Source organism: Panthera pardus, unplaced genomic scaffold, assembly GCF_024362965.1.
Source record: "Panthera pardus isolate Hobbes unplaced genomic scaffold, ASM2436296v1 HiC_scaffold_24, whole genome shotgun sequence".
Lineage (NCBI taxonomy): Eukaryota > Metazoa > Chordata > Mammalia > Carnivora > Felidae > Panthera > Panthera pardus.
In genome coordinates, this window is record NW_026526810.1 from 11,396,875 (window position 1) to 11,409,879 (window position 13,005).

Genomic DNA, 13,005 nt, shown 5'->3' on the forward strand with positions numbered 1-13,005 from the left:
AGAGTATCAATATTTGGGCCAGTTCTCCCATCTTAATTCATGTAGGGCTAAAAAAAAGGGTCAGAAGACATCTGCACATGTAATGGGTTGTATTACAAGAGAGGAACACTGAGCTAGGAAACCTGAATCTTTCATAATAGATAGTAACATGCCTACCCTTTGCTCCAGAAGGAGACATTTCTATTTTCCCAGGTTGTCTGTTATATAAACATCCTTGAGAAGATAGTACAGAACAAAAGGCAGGCAGTGCTTCATTTCATTTGACATGCAAAAATGCAAGAAATCTGTGGTGGATTAACTCCCAACAGACTAAAGCTCAGAGAAGCAAGAGGATGGGAAACACTGGAAAAAGCAAAAGAGACATATGGGACTTAGTGTAAAGGTCTAGAATGTTAGTACACCTGTAACTGGAATTCCAGAAAGAGAAAAGAAAGAGAAAGGAACTAAAGTAATGGCTAAGAATTTTCCTTTCTTCTTAAAAAATGTTTTATTTATTTTTGAGAGAGAGAGAGAGAGAGCAAGCAGGGGAGGGGCAAAAAGAGGGAAACAAAGGATCTGAAACAGGCTCCATGCTGACAGCAGAGGGCCCAATATGGGGCTCGAACTCACGAACTGTGAGATCATGAACTGAGCTGCAGTCAGATGCTTAACTGACGGAGCCACCCAGGTGCCCCAATGGCTGAGGATTTTCTAAAACTGACTGAAGATATCACACCACAGATTCAAGAAGTACAATGGACATTAAAGAGGATACATTCAAAGAAAACCACATTTATGCGTATCATAATAAAATGTGAAAGACAAAGACAAGATATAGAACTCAGAGAAAAAAGACATTTTGTTCAAGGAGGCAAAAATAAAAACTGACAGCTGAATTCTTAAAGAAAATTATGGGATCCAGAAGGCAATGGAATGCCATTTTCAAAGTGCTAAAGGAAAATCACTGCTAACCTAGAATTCTATACCCAGGAAAAATATCCTCTAAAAAATGAAGGCAAAGTGATAACATCTCAGAAAAGCAAACCAGAGGGACTTCTTCAGCCAGAAGGATAATCATCCCAGATGGAAGCATGGAAAAGCAAGATACAAGGCATAGCATTGGGAGGGAGATTTAACTGATTTACAAAACAATAATAGCAATGACTTGTCAGGTTTTAAATATTTGAAGGAGGAAATAGGAGGGGGATATATACAAAGTATTCTAATGACTGTTCAGTGGCTGGAAAGAGGTAAGAGCACTACGTTTTATTAGAATCCATCCAATAATTTAAAAATGCACATGGTGATCTCTAGGATAAATACTAAAAGAATAAAAGCTAACTGAAAAGCTAATATAAAGAAAAAAGTGGAATAATAATTTTTTTTTTCAAAAACTTGACTGGCCCATAAAAAAGTAAGAAGAGAGTACAATAAAAGGAAATGCACTAGGTGGTACAAATAGAAAATAAATAGTAAGATACTAGATTTAAACTCAAATATGTAATTGCATTAACCATAAACAGACTAAAGGAAAAACACACATGACGGGTAAATAAGGAATAAGGAGGAGTAAGCTTCAGTAGAGAAAGAGCCAAAGAATTGCACAGACATGGACAGAGAGTAGGAATGGGGCTCGGACCTAACTCATGGGACAATTTAAGGGGCCCAAAGCTGACATAAGGGAGGGACCGTATCACAGGGGACTTACCTGCCTGGGATAGCCATTCCACACTTCCCACAGGTCATAAACCCAAGGTTTCTGAAAAAGAAAAAAAAAGGAACCAAGGGAGAGAAAATAAGTCTTTGGAGTCAAAGGCAGATTTCAGCAGAAAACATAAGCTCTTCCTGATGTCACTGATGGGGGCACACATGCACAGTAAACTGTTGCTCCTGCTGAACCTCTCTCTCTTTGTACATCTTCCCATACAACATATCTGTGATGCTTATGACTTCCAGTGAATCTGGGACCACACACCTTGCTGTCTCATGCAGGGAATTATTCAAACAAGCGAAACCTCTAACGATATTACTTCCGAACCAGACTGTTGTTTCTGCAGCAATAAAAATATCTTGAAAGAAATCTCTAAAAGCTGGTCATCTTTTTTTTTTCTGTGAACTATCTATCACTTAATGAGGTAATCATTTAATAACTATTTAAGCAGACAATGCAAAGGTAATATGGGAAGGGAAGATTTCTGATGAGTGAGTACCGAGTCTTGATAGAACAAGTGGGATTCGATATGGCAGGGATGGGATTTGGCAGGTAGATAGGGGTGGGAAGGGCAAGAAGTTTCTGGCAAAGGGGATGAAATGTGCTAAAATCCAAAAGTGAGGATATACCAGTGTGTTCAGTGGATTGTTAGTAGTTCAGGGGTAGCTGGCACATGGGTTGTGCGAGTGGAAATAGAGATTAGGTTTAAGACTTATGTTTGCAAAAAAACACAAAAAAATAGTATTTGCAAATTCAAAGCTTAACAAAGGCTCTGAAAGACAGCCTGAGGGTTTCTGACTTCTCTAGACATTAGGATGAGTTTAAAGGCATAAAAGCTGGTTATTTTACTGAGAATATTATTTTCCAAGGAATTCACAGGCAAGAATTTTTAAAATTAAAGACAAATTCCAGTCAAAGAATATCAAAGAGACAACTTACATCATAAAGAAATACAATTCCAGCAACAGTCATTATTAAGTAAAATGTAAATCGCCAGCTGCCAAAAGAAAGAAAAATCTTGTGAAGGTGATTGACATCTGAGGAGAAACGCACTTTGTATGACAGTTTGGAAAGAATGCACGGACAAATCTAATGTGACATCCTGACTCTGCCACTTGTTAAATGGCTGAAACTGTAGGTTAGCCTTAATTTCTTCACCTATAAAATGGGAATGACAAAAATTACCTCAAACTGCAGAAAGAATTGAAGCTAATTTGTGAAAAGTAAGCATCTGGTACGAAGTAAGCAACAACAGGTGACTACTATTATTACCGTTAGTATCATACCTGACATACGATAGACCCAATTCTTGACACACAATAGACAATGGGTTGACATTAGTATTAGTCTAATCGTTTATTTGCACCCCATGTAATCCCCAGTGAAAAGGTTTCCATGTGGCCAGATTTTCGTCTTGTCTCTGAAAAGCAGATTTTGAAAGAAAATCTTTTCCTCATGTATGAACAGAGACTTAAAAAGACATATCAATCAACTGTACTGTGTGGGTTTTATTAAGATCCCAATTCAAACAAACAGACTGTAAAGAAAATTATGAGTCAATCAAGGGAATCTGAACACTGATTAAATATTTACTGTTATTACAGTTTTTCTGAGGTATGATACTGGTGTTGCAATTTTGTTTAAAAAAACAGAGTATCTCTTAGAGATACATACTGAAATATTTATAGTGAAGTCATATAATGTCTGATATTTGTGTCAAAAGTAATCCTCAAGGGGCACCTGGGTGGCTTAATTGGTTAAGCATCTGAGGTTTGGCTCAGGTCATGATCTCAAGGTCCATGAGTTGGAGCCCCACATCAGGCTCTGTGCTGACAGCTCAGATCCTGGAGCTGTTTCAGATTCTGTGTCTCCCTCTTTCTGCCCCTACCCCGCTCACACTCTGTCTCTCTCTCTCTCTCAAAAATAAATAAACATTAAAAATTTTTTTTTAAAAAAGTAATCGTCAGTCATAATTGGTTGAAGGTGGTCAAAAAAAACAAACTTTCAGTATGGGATAAACAAATACTGGGGATGTGATGTACAACATGATGATGATAGTTGATGCTGCTGTCTGGTGTACTGACAAGATGCTAAGACAGTAGACATGTGTCCTCATCACAAGGAAAAAAACTTTTTTTTTCTTTTTTGTACCTGGATGAGATGACAGACATTAACTAAACTTACTGTGGTAATCATCTCATAATATACGAAAGTCAAACCATCATACTGTGTGCTTTAAACTTACACAGTGATGTAGGTCAACTGTATCTCAGTAAAACTGAAAGAAAAAAAATTTATCCACAAAAAACAATCTGTGCTAGGAGAGAAAAGTAGGTCAAGGACACAGATGACACAGGATTGCCTTCAGTTGGTAATAATTAAAGTCCGTGATGGGTACATAGCACATATATTTCATTATATACCAACATCTACTGACCTCTTGACTCTGTGCCAAGCACTGTGCTAAGCACATGTGTGTTATCACATTTCTATCTTCACGTTTGTGGACTAGGAACTGTAATTAGCTCCTCATTATGGATAAAGGGCAGATAAGGTGGCTACCACTAAAGGACAAAAGAGGTTGGGAGAGATCACATAACTCCCCGAGGCTGTGCAGTGACCATCAGATGCAAGCACAAAACCCAAGTGTCAACATTTTCCTGGACTGGTCTTGTCAGGTTGCATTACACCATCCCAGGGGTTTCAAGGTGTGTGCGAGGAATTCCTGGCATCAAAATATTTTCATAACACCACCACCGTGTTATTGCCATTTTCACTCATCCCCTCACAAGCATACAGTGATTTCCAGAGGCTACCTGACGTGGGGCGCCATCTTTGCTCTAAGAGCTGATATACTGTGTGCTTGTGTACTCTCATATTTTATAAATGTCTCAGCTTTCATTTCCAATATCGGTAGGCATAACACACACAAGCTAATGTTCTTTGTGGTCTTTGACACTTTCAAACCAAGAAGTTTGAGAGCGGCTGCCCTTCACTAATTATAAGACAAATGATAAGGTCTTATCATTGTTGTTTCACTGGTTTCAGATGAAATAGTTGGTAAAACTTCCCTTTCTCCCAGGAAAGATGCAGACAAATATAATCGCAAGGGAAAACGATCTCTTGGTGGTGGTGGTGGGTGGGTGGGGGGGGGGGGGAGGAAATCCAGAAACTGATTGGTCAGGCTCAGACAGTAAGTACAGCCAGGGGGACTGGACAGAGTAAATTCGGGCAATGGCAACAGAAGCTGACAAGGGCAGTGACAGGGCTCAGGAATGGGCAAGGCCCAGTGGAGCAGGCAGGGACCAGCCCCAGGGTCAGCTAAGGCAAGATGGCAGCCCACCCAGCCAGAGGAATGCTCCAGGTATTGAGTACTGGGAATCACCTGGTATTTTCATAATAAACTTCCCACCGCTAGATGGAAATGCTTATTTTAAAAAGTGGTCAGGTAATATGGAATTTGCTTTAAAAATAAAGGATGCAGTGTGGATTAAAACCCTGAATTCTGAGGAACAGGACTTAGGGGTCATTATTTTAAAAAGTAACGAGGTACAATAGCCAAGATATGGAAGCAACCTAGTGCCCATCAACAGATGACTGGATAAAGAAGATGTGATATATATGGACACAATGGAATGTGTCCATGGGCACATGGAATATATATATATATATATATATATATATATATATATATATATATACACACACACACACACACACACACATACACAGTGGAACATGTATGAAAATGAAATCTTGTCATTTGTGACAATGTGGATGGACCTAGAAGGTATTATACTAAGTGAAATAAGTCATACAGAGAAAGACAAATACCATATGATTTCACTTAGATGTAGGATCAAAAAAAAAAAAAAACCCACAGCAAATGAACAAATAAAACAAAACAGAAACAGACTCACAGATACAGACAACAACCTGGTGTCTGCCAGAGGGGAGGGTATAGGGGAATGGGTGAAATAAAGGAAGGAGATTAAAAGGTACAAACTACCAGTTATTAAGTGTGTAAAACTCGGGGATGCAATGTGCAGCATAGGGAATGTAGTTAATAATACTGTAACAACTTTATATGGTGGCAGATGGTTGCTAGATTTATTGTTGTGATCACTTTGGAATGTATATAAATGTCAAGTCGCCATGTTGTACAGCTGAAACTAATCTAATATTATATGTCAACTATACCTCAATAAAAAAAAAAAGAAAGTAACCAAGGAAACAATACAGTAAACTTAAGGTGTTCATCATGATATTATAGAGGAGTTTCTGCCTGTTGGAGAATAATTTGTAAAAGCTTGGTGTTGGGAAATAAATTTCCTGAGATTTCCAAAATGCCTGGGGCTAAGTATCTCTTCGTATGATTCCCATAGCACATCCCATAGCTGGTGCAATAAAGTGTAATTAAATAGCTTGGCATTTTGCTTTCGTCTATTTATTTAGTCTATAATAGCAGTGTTCTGACTTAGAGGAAATTTGTGACATTTCTAAAGAAGAAGGTAAAGCTTAAATTTTATTTGTTGGCCCTCTCCTACTTCCTGAACACATTGTAGAATTTCCTGCTTTGTGTCTTTGCCTTACTTGAAACATGCTACTCTCCAATCCTGATTTCTTTTCTCATGGAAATCCCAACTCATTCCTCTTGGTCTGACCTCCCTTTCTCTAACGTATCCAGGCTTACTGACACCATCTCCTCTGAATGCCCTCAATGCATCTAAACATGACCATGAACTACAGGTATACAGGCTCATGCACCATCGGGGTGGAATCACTGGATGGATGTTGTGGTTTCCTAAGCGATAGTCTTGTCTCCCTGATTAGCTGTGTAAGGCGAGTGACCAGGCCTTCCACTTTTATTTCCCTCCTAAAATCTAGAACTCCACCCAATGTGGGAGAGTGCCACATACAGAGAAGACTGTCAACATAACCCTCTCCTTTGCCTGACTGATGAATAGTTGACAATTTGAAATTCCCTTCCATGGCCTGAATTATTAGGCTGACTTTCAGCAGGCTAATTGACAGCCAGATTCCCAAGTGTTAGGTCTTGTTGACCCAACCAGTTAGCTGATATGGTGGGTTTCTCCTTGCTAAGAGGTAAGCATTAGGTGTCAAGGGGCAGTACCATGGAGCAGAAAGAATACCACAAAAGGAGTCAAAAGATATGAGTGCAGTAGCCCGGCCAACAGCTAGGTTATCACAAGCAAATTCCTTTAAGAAGATGGACCTGTAGTTTCTCATTTCTTTTTCTTTTCCTCTCCATTTTTATTGAGATTTCATTGACATAAGGCACTGTGTAAGTTGAAAACATTTTCATTTCTTACACAGAGCTAGCTCCACCTTTCCTGATTGTTTCACACCATTGGTGGGAGGCTGCAAAATTATTTATAAACTGTAAGTCAGCACTGTTGGGGAGCTGGGTGGCTCAGTCAGTTAAGCCTCCAACTTCGACTCTGGTCATGATCTCACAGTTCATGAGTTCAAGCCCCACGTGGGGCTCTGTCCTGAAAGCTCAGAGCCTGGAGACTGCTTCGGATTCTGTGTTTCCCCCTCTCTCTCCCCATCCCCTGCTCACGTTCTCTGTCTCTCTGTCTCAAAAATAAATAAACATTTAAAAAAAAATTTAAGCTGTAAGGCACTGTAATGTATAAGAAATTACCACAGACTTTCAGGGGCACATGATCCAGCTCAGGAGTAGACAATTAATTCCTGCCTGGGGACTTTATTTAAGATAAGAATCATTTACTAGAAAAAAATTAATGAATGACAGTAGGCAAACAGGAAGATGTAATATGTAATATGAGACTTTTTAGTGTTTTGCACTAATGGTTTAAAGAGATTCTGTCATGCCAAGCTGACATCAGTAGCAACAATATTAATCTCTCAAGAGCTAAAAATCAAAGAGCTAGTTAGAAGACAAACCAGGAGGGGTGCCTGGGTGGCTCAGTCGGTTAAGTGTCTGACTTCAGCTCAGATCATGATCTCACGGTTTGTGAGTTCAAGCCCCGCATTGGGCTCTATGCTGACAGCTCAGACCCTGGAACCTGCTTTGGATTCTGTGTCTCCCCCTCTCTCTGCCCCTCCCCCGTTCATTCTCTCTCTCTCTCTTTCTCTCTCTCTCTCTCTCTCTCAAAAATAAATAAACACTTAAGAAAAAAGAAAAGAAAACAAACCAGGACATTCACATTGAACTTCCATTGGAAGCCAGTGATGAGAAATTACTGTTTTGAGACACCCTGAAGACGTGGGCTGTACTCCTACACACGATCAGCATCACAGCCAGATCACATCAGTCAGGAATATCCAGGTAAACTGAAGGAAGCCATTAAAGCTTAGCCTCAGACTCTATTTATTTGACACTCTTACATCAGCTCGCTATTCACTTCACCATTAAAATAAAATAATATATCTGGTAAAAATCACCGGCAATGAGAGAACTGTAAGAAACAGGGAGAAGGAAGGGATGCTATTAGTGTATACAGTGTGGAATCAAACACAACCCAATAAATGAGCATTTGTCTGGATGCAAAGCAGAGGAAAAGGGGGTGCCTAGGTGGCTTAGTCAGTTGAGCATCTCTCTCTCTTTTTTTTAAAGTTTATTTATTTATTTTGAGAGAGACAGAGACAGAGTGAGTGGGGGAGGAAGAGAGAATCTGAAGCAGGCTCTGCACCACCAGTCCAGAGCCTGACATGGGACTCGAGCTCATGAGTCATGAGATCACGACCTGAGCTGAAACCAAGAGTTGGATGCTTAACCGACTGAACCACCCAGGTGCCCAAGCATTTGACTCTTGATATCGGCTCAGGTCATGATCCCAGGGTCGTGGGATCAGGCCCCTACATTGGGCTTTGCACTGGTCATGGGACCTGCTTGAAACTCTCTCTCTCTCTCTCTCTCTCTCTCTCTCTCTCTTCCCTGCCCCTCTCCCCCACTCATGCACTCTCTCTCTCTCAAAAAAAAGAAAAAAGGAAAAAAAAAGAGGAGGAAAAGAGTAAGAGTGGTGACCTAGTGTTCCTTTTTCACACAGGTATCAATTTCTGCCACCAAGGGAGTAACCCAAAGTACAACAAAATTCTACAGGAGGGGAAAAAACCCCCACAGAGCCCAAATGAAACAAAAAATAAGTGCAATGCAGCCTCACTGCCTGCAGAGCATATTCAAAGTAGCCAGCTCTGAAAAATCTTACTTGGTACCCTAGCCTACCCTGACTCCCCTGCTAAAACCAACTGGGAAACCCAGAGGAATTGGCCATTGAGTCCACAGGCAAGGGGTGGAGGGGCTGGTGGGGGAGGAGCCAAGCGAGACAGAGGAACAGACACCGTCTCATTTTCTGCTCTTATAATGTGATATAATAATTGGAATGTGCTTGGAAACAGGTGATAAAGTCTTGTGAAGTAGGGCCAACCTCTACCCTAGAAAAAATAAACACCAGTTAAGACATTTGTATTGTTTTTCTGGACTTCAAGGTGAATACATAATATGTCCTATTCATTTCAGAGAGTTCATAGCATGCCCCATTTCATCGAGAAGGAAACTGAAGCAGAGAAGGTCAATGGGTGACTAGCCTAAAACACCCAACTGGTCAGTGACAGAGCTGGGTTCGAACCTTCTTTTGCTCCAATTTCAATGTTCTTTCTGAAATGACCATCCTGCTCCATGTAAAATCATGACATTACAAAAGCTTGAACTGTCCTACTTACCAAGCTTCTTGGAATCTTTTCATCCTGCAAGGCCTCTGTTGATTCCGCCGACTCCTAAACCATCTTTCCACCTGGCGCTCTGTCAAGTTACACTTCTTCGCCAGTCCATAAATATCAGCCTGAAAGGCGATAAAATGAATGAACAAGTGATAAAGAGCAGTCATATTGGCCAGCAGTCAAGAGACAGTGCAACTGGCTTACAAGAGTTTGTGCACTGGAGAGGAGAGAGACCATGTGTTAGATCTTGGGACAGTGAATTTGCCTCTTTTGCTTATGGAATCACACACACACATACACAGGAAAAAAAAGAAAAGGCTGTTAGTATCCCAGCACTCTGAGTTACTAAAAACGATCAATTCTCTGTAAGTTGGCAGCAACCCATACATTCAAGCTGCAGATGTGAGCTCACTCAATCAGCAAAGTTTTATTGAGGGCTTCCCAGGTACCAGGTAGAGAAGCATAGCTTAGATGTTGATCAGATCCAACTGCCTCATCTTTCCTATGAGAAGCTGGAACACCAAGCGTGTTAGTAAGTTTTCCAAGACCTAAAGTTAATAGGAAAGCAAGGACAAGAACTTAGGGTAATGCACTTTCTGTTCTTTCACACGATCTTTCTGATGGCTCCAAAAGATAATACAGGAAAGACACAAACAGGTGTTGGCCATCACTTTCACATTTAATCAGATGTAGAGCCTATTTCAAATGAGTTCAAAATAATACCAATCATAAAAAAAAGTAAAGATTGCAGAATATAATAGTGATGATGGCTTCTCTTCTGGGAGGCAGAAATTATTATTTAAATCTGGAAATAATATGGATGATCGATTAGCCCAAAGGTCATAAACTCGAAGTTCTCCTTGGGCCAGACAAGAAACAAACATGATTGAGTGGACCAGGTCTGTTTCGTGGTGGGATTGGAAGTTGTATTCTTTTCACACAGGCAGGTTTTATACATTAAACCCACAGTTCTTTCAGCCAGCACGGAGAAATTAGCTCTGTAATTTTCTGAAACACCTGCTCTCTTGATCTTTCATTTTCCAACACCAGTACAAGAAATATTTCCATTTTCTCGTCACTAGAAAAAATAAAATTTCATACTGGCCCTCAGCTTCAGTGTGGAGGAAACAAGCAGGAGCTACAGATGCAGTGGACAGAAAAGCACATGCCCTCCCCCAAGAGTGCGGCCATGAACAAGCTCTGGCTGATGGTTCCCAGAGTCCAAGTGTACACACAGAGCTTTTATGTGAAATCACCAGGGATTTTAATGTTGATGACTAATACCTCAAAGTAAATTTTTTTTATTTTTATTTATTTATTTTGAGAGAGAGAGAGAGAGAGGGAGCAAGCATGCGAGCAGGGAAGGGCCACAACAAGAGGGAAAGAGAGAGAATCCCAAGCAGACTGCACTGTCAGTGCAGAGTCCAACGTGGGGCTTGAACTGTGAGATCATGACCTGAGCCCAAACCAAGAGTCAGATGCTTAACTGACTGAGCCACCAGATGCCTATCAAAATAAATTTAAAACCAATTTTGGGGGCATCTGGGTGGCTCAGTCGGTTAAGCATCTGACTTCAGCTCAGGTCATGATCTCGCAGTTTATGGGTTTGAGCCCCGCGTCTGTGCTGACAGCTCAGAGCCTGGAGCCTGCTTCGGATTCTGTGTCTCCTTCTCTCTCTGTTCCTCCCCCACTTGGCTTGGGCTCTCTGTCTCTCAAAAAATGAATAAACATTAAAAAAAAAAACCAAAAACCAAAAAATAAACAAAAAAACCCAACAAAAAAACCAATTGTGGATCAACATTGCAAGGGCCGAACAAAGCCTCCCCAGTGGCAGGACACCCAATAGTCTGTGTTCAGTCATACAGTTTCTGCTATGTTGTTGTGCATAATTCGCATAATTGTTCAGTCGCACAAGGTAACAGTAGATAAAATTCAAAATGAAGCTCTCACGCTAAAGACTGGCAAAAGACTAATTGCAGCTTCTATGTCCCTACTAAATTGCTACCTGTGATTTAATCTGCAAGAAGGAAAACAAGACAAAACAAAAACAGGATATAGCCCATATTATACTCTGGTAAACTGCCCTATCTAATACCTATTCTTTTTATAGGCTAAGGGTTCACCTGCTGTTGTTTTTTGTTGTTGTTTTGCTTTTGTGCTCTTGAGGAGACTGAGTTGGCAAAACCATTGATTGGTGTCTACTTTTTGCAGGCCTTATGCCAGTCATTGGAGGTCCAAATGAGTAACCCTGATGTGGGCCTCCCTTTCACAGGGTACAGTCTGTCTGGTGAGGAAGTAAGAAAATAAAACAAAAGAATTCCAATCAAATATCAAGAGTGCTAAGACAGGGGAAGATTAGGATACCACGGGACCTAACTCTGTGTAAGCAGTTCCTGGAAGTCACACATACGCTGGACCCTGAAAAATGCCCTGAGAAGGAGAGGATAAAGAAGGGAAGTGTCCTGGCAGAGGGTCCAGCACGTGAGGTCATCTGGAGATGAGAGTGTGGATGCACAGGGAAGCCTGAGGAACAGAAAGAAGTCTGGCTGGGTAGAAACATAGGAAGAGGAAAGGAGGGAAAATGTGGCTAGGCTCACATCAAGGGGGGCTTTGTTGGGGATCTATCTTGGGGGTGACCGGACATTTGCACTGTTAAGTCCCCCTCTTGCGGTGCGAACTGAATGGAGGCGCAGGAACACATCTGGAGATGGACATCTTTGGCCTTTTTGTCCAATCCCTCTGCTCTCACAGCGAGGACCTCGTGCTGGACAACTCTGGAAGTCTAGATTCCCTAGCCCACGAGCCCCACGCACATCAAACTCCCTCACAGGAAGCAAGAACACAGTATTTCCATAACAAAATATGGCAGGGAACTGAGAGCAGAGGACCCAGTTCTGCTACTTCATCGCTGGGTAGCCCGGAGCACTTCCTCTGACCCCCTGTGGAAACGGGGTGCTAACAGCATAAGTGCTTGCTTCCTGCATCACCTCACGGGGATGGTTACAGGATCTGGGGGCTCCTGAGGGAAAACGTGCTGTGCAAACTATCCTGTGCTACATCAGTGCCAGAGATTATGGCTGAACCCAGAAAGGACACCATGGGCTGAAAATCATTTAAGAAAAAGCATTCCTTTACTTCTGAAATACTTTGCAAGCAAGAATTGATTCCTCGAAACAGAGGACATGCTTCAAATGCTGTTGGTTGGTCCACAGTAGGACATATACTGCTATGCTGCAGCACTATATCCTATTTGCTTGATGACTGAAAGAGTTCTGGGTCTAGTTTGACTGTTATAAAAGTTTTATATACTCAGGCATTCAAAAATATTTAGTGGGCCTCTATTCACAAGTGCCATGCACCATTCTAGATGTTGGAGATTCGGCAGTGAGCAAAAGAAAGTCCCTGCTCTCATACTGGAATCTTCTCAAATCTGGGAACAACTTAATTTTATTATCCCATCATTTCTACAGATATCTGCTTAATAAATTGCATCTAGAAATAGCACTCGAACATGATTTGAAGCAATTTATTTTCTGTTTTAGAGCACAGATGAATCTGGTTGAACGTCAGTCTTGACAATACTGGCTTCATACACTCTAATATTATTA

The 13,005-nt window shown here is 41.0% G+C and overlaps 1 protein-coding gene across 1 annotated transcript in view; it reads right to left on the minus strand.

Moving 5' to 3' along the window:
* CERS3 (ceramide synthase 3) overlaps positions 1–13,005 on the minus strand; it is a 106,843-nt gene that overhangs the window by 53,047 nt on the left and 40,791 nt on the right. The window contains exons 5-7 of the mRNA XM_019460107.2: positions 9,401–9,519; positions 2,630–2,687; positions 1,688–1,738 (exon numbers count right to left, since the gene is read on the minus strand). Coding sequence (XP_019315652.1) covers positions 1,688–1,738; positions 2,630–2,687; positions 9,401–9,519 — 228 coding nt within the window. The remainder of the gene's footprint in view (positions 1–1,687; positions 1,739–2,629; positions 2,688–9,400; positions 9,520–13,005) is intronic.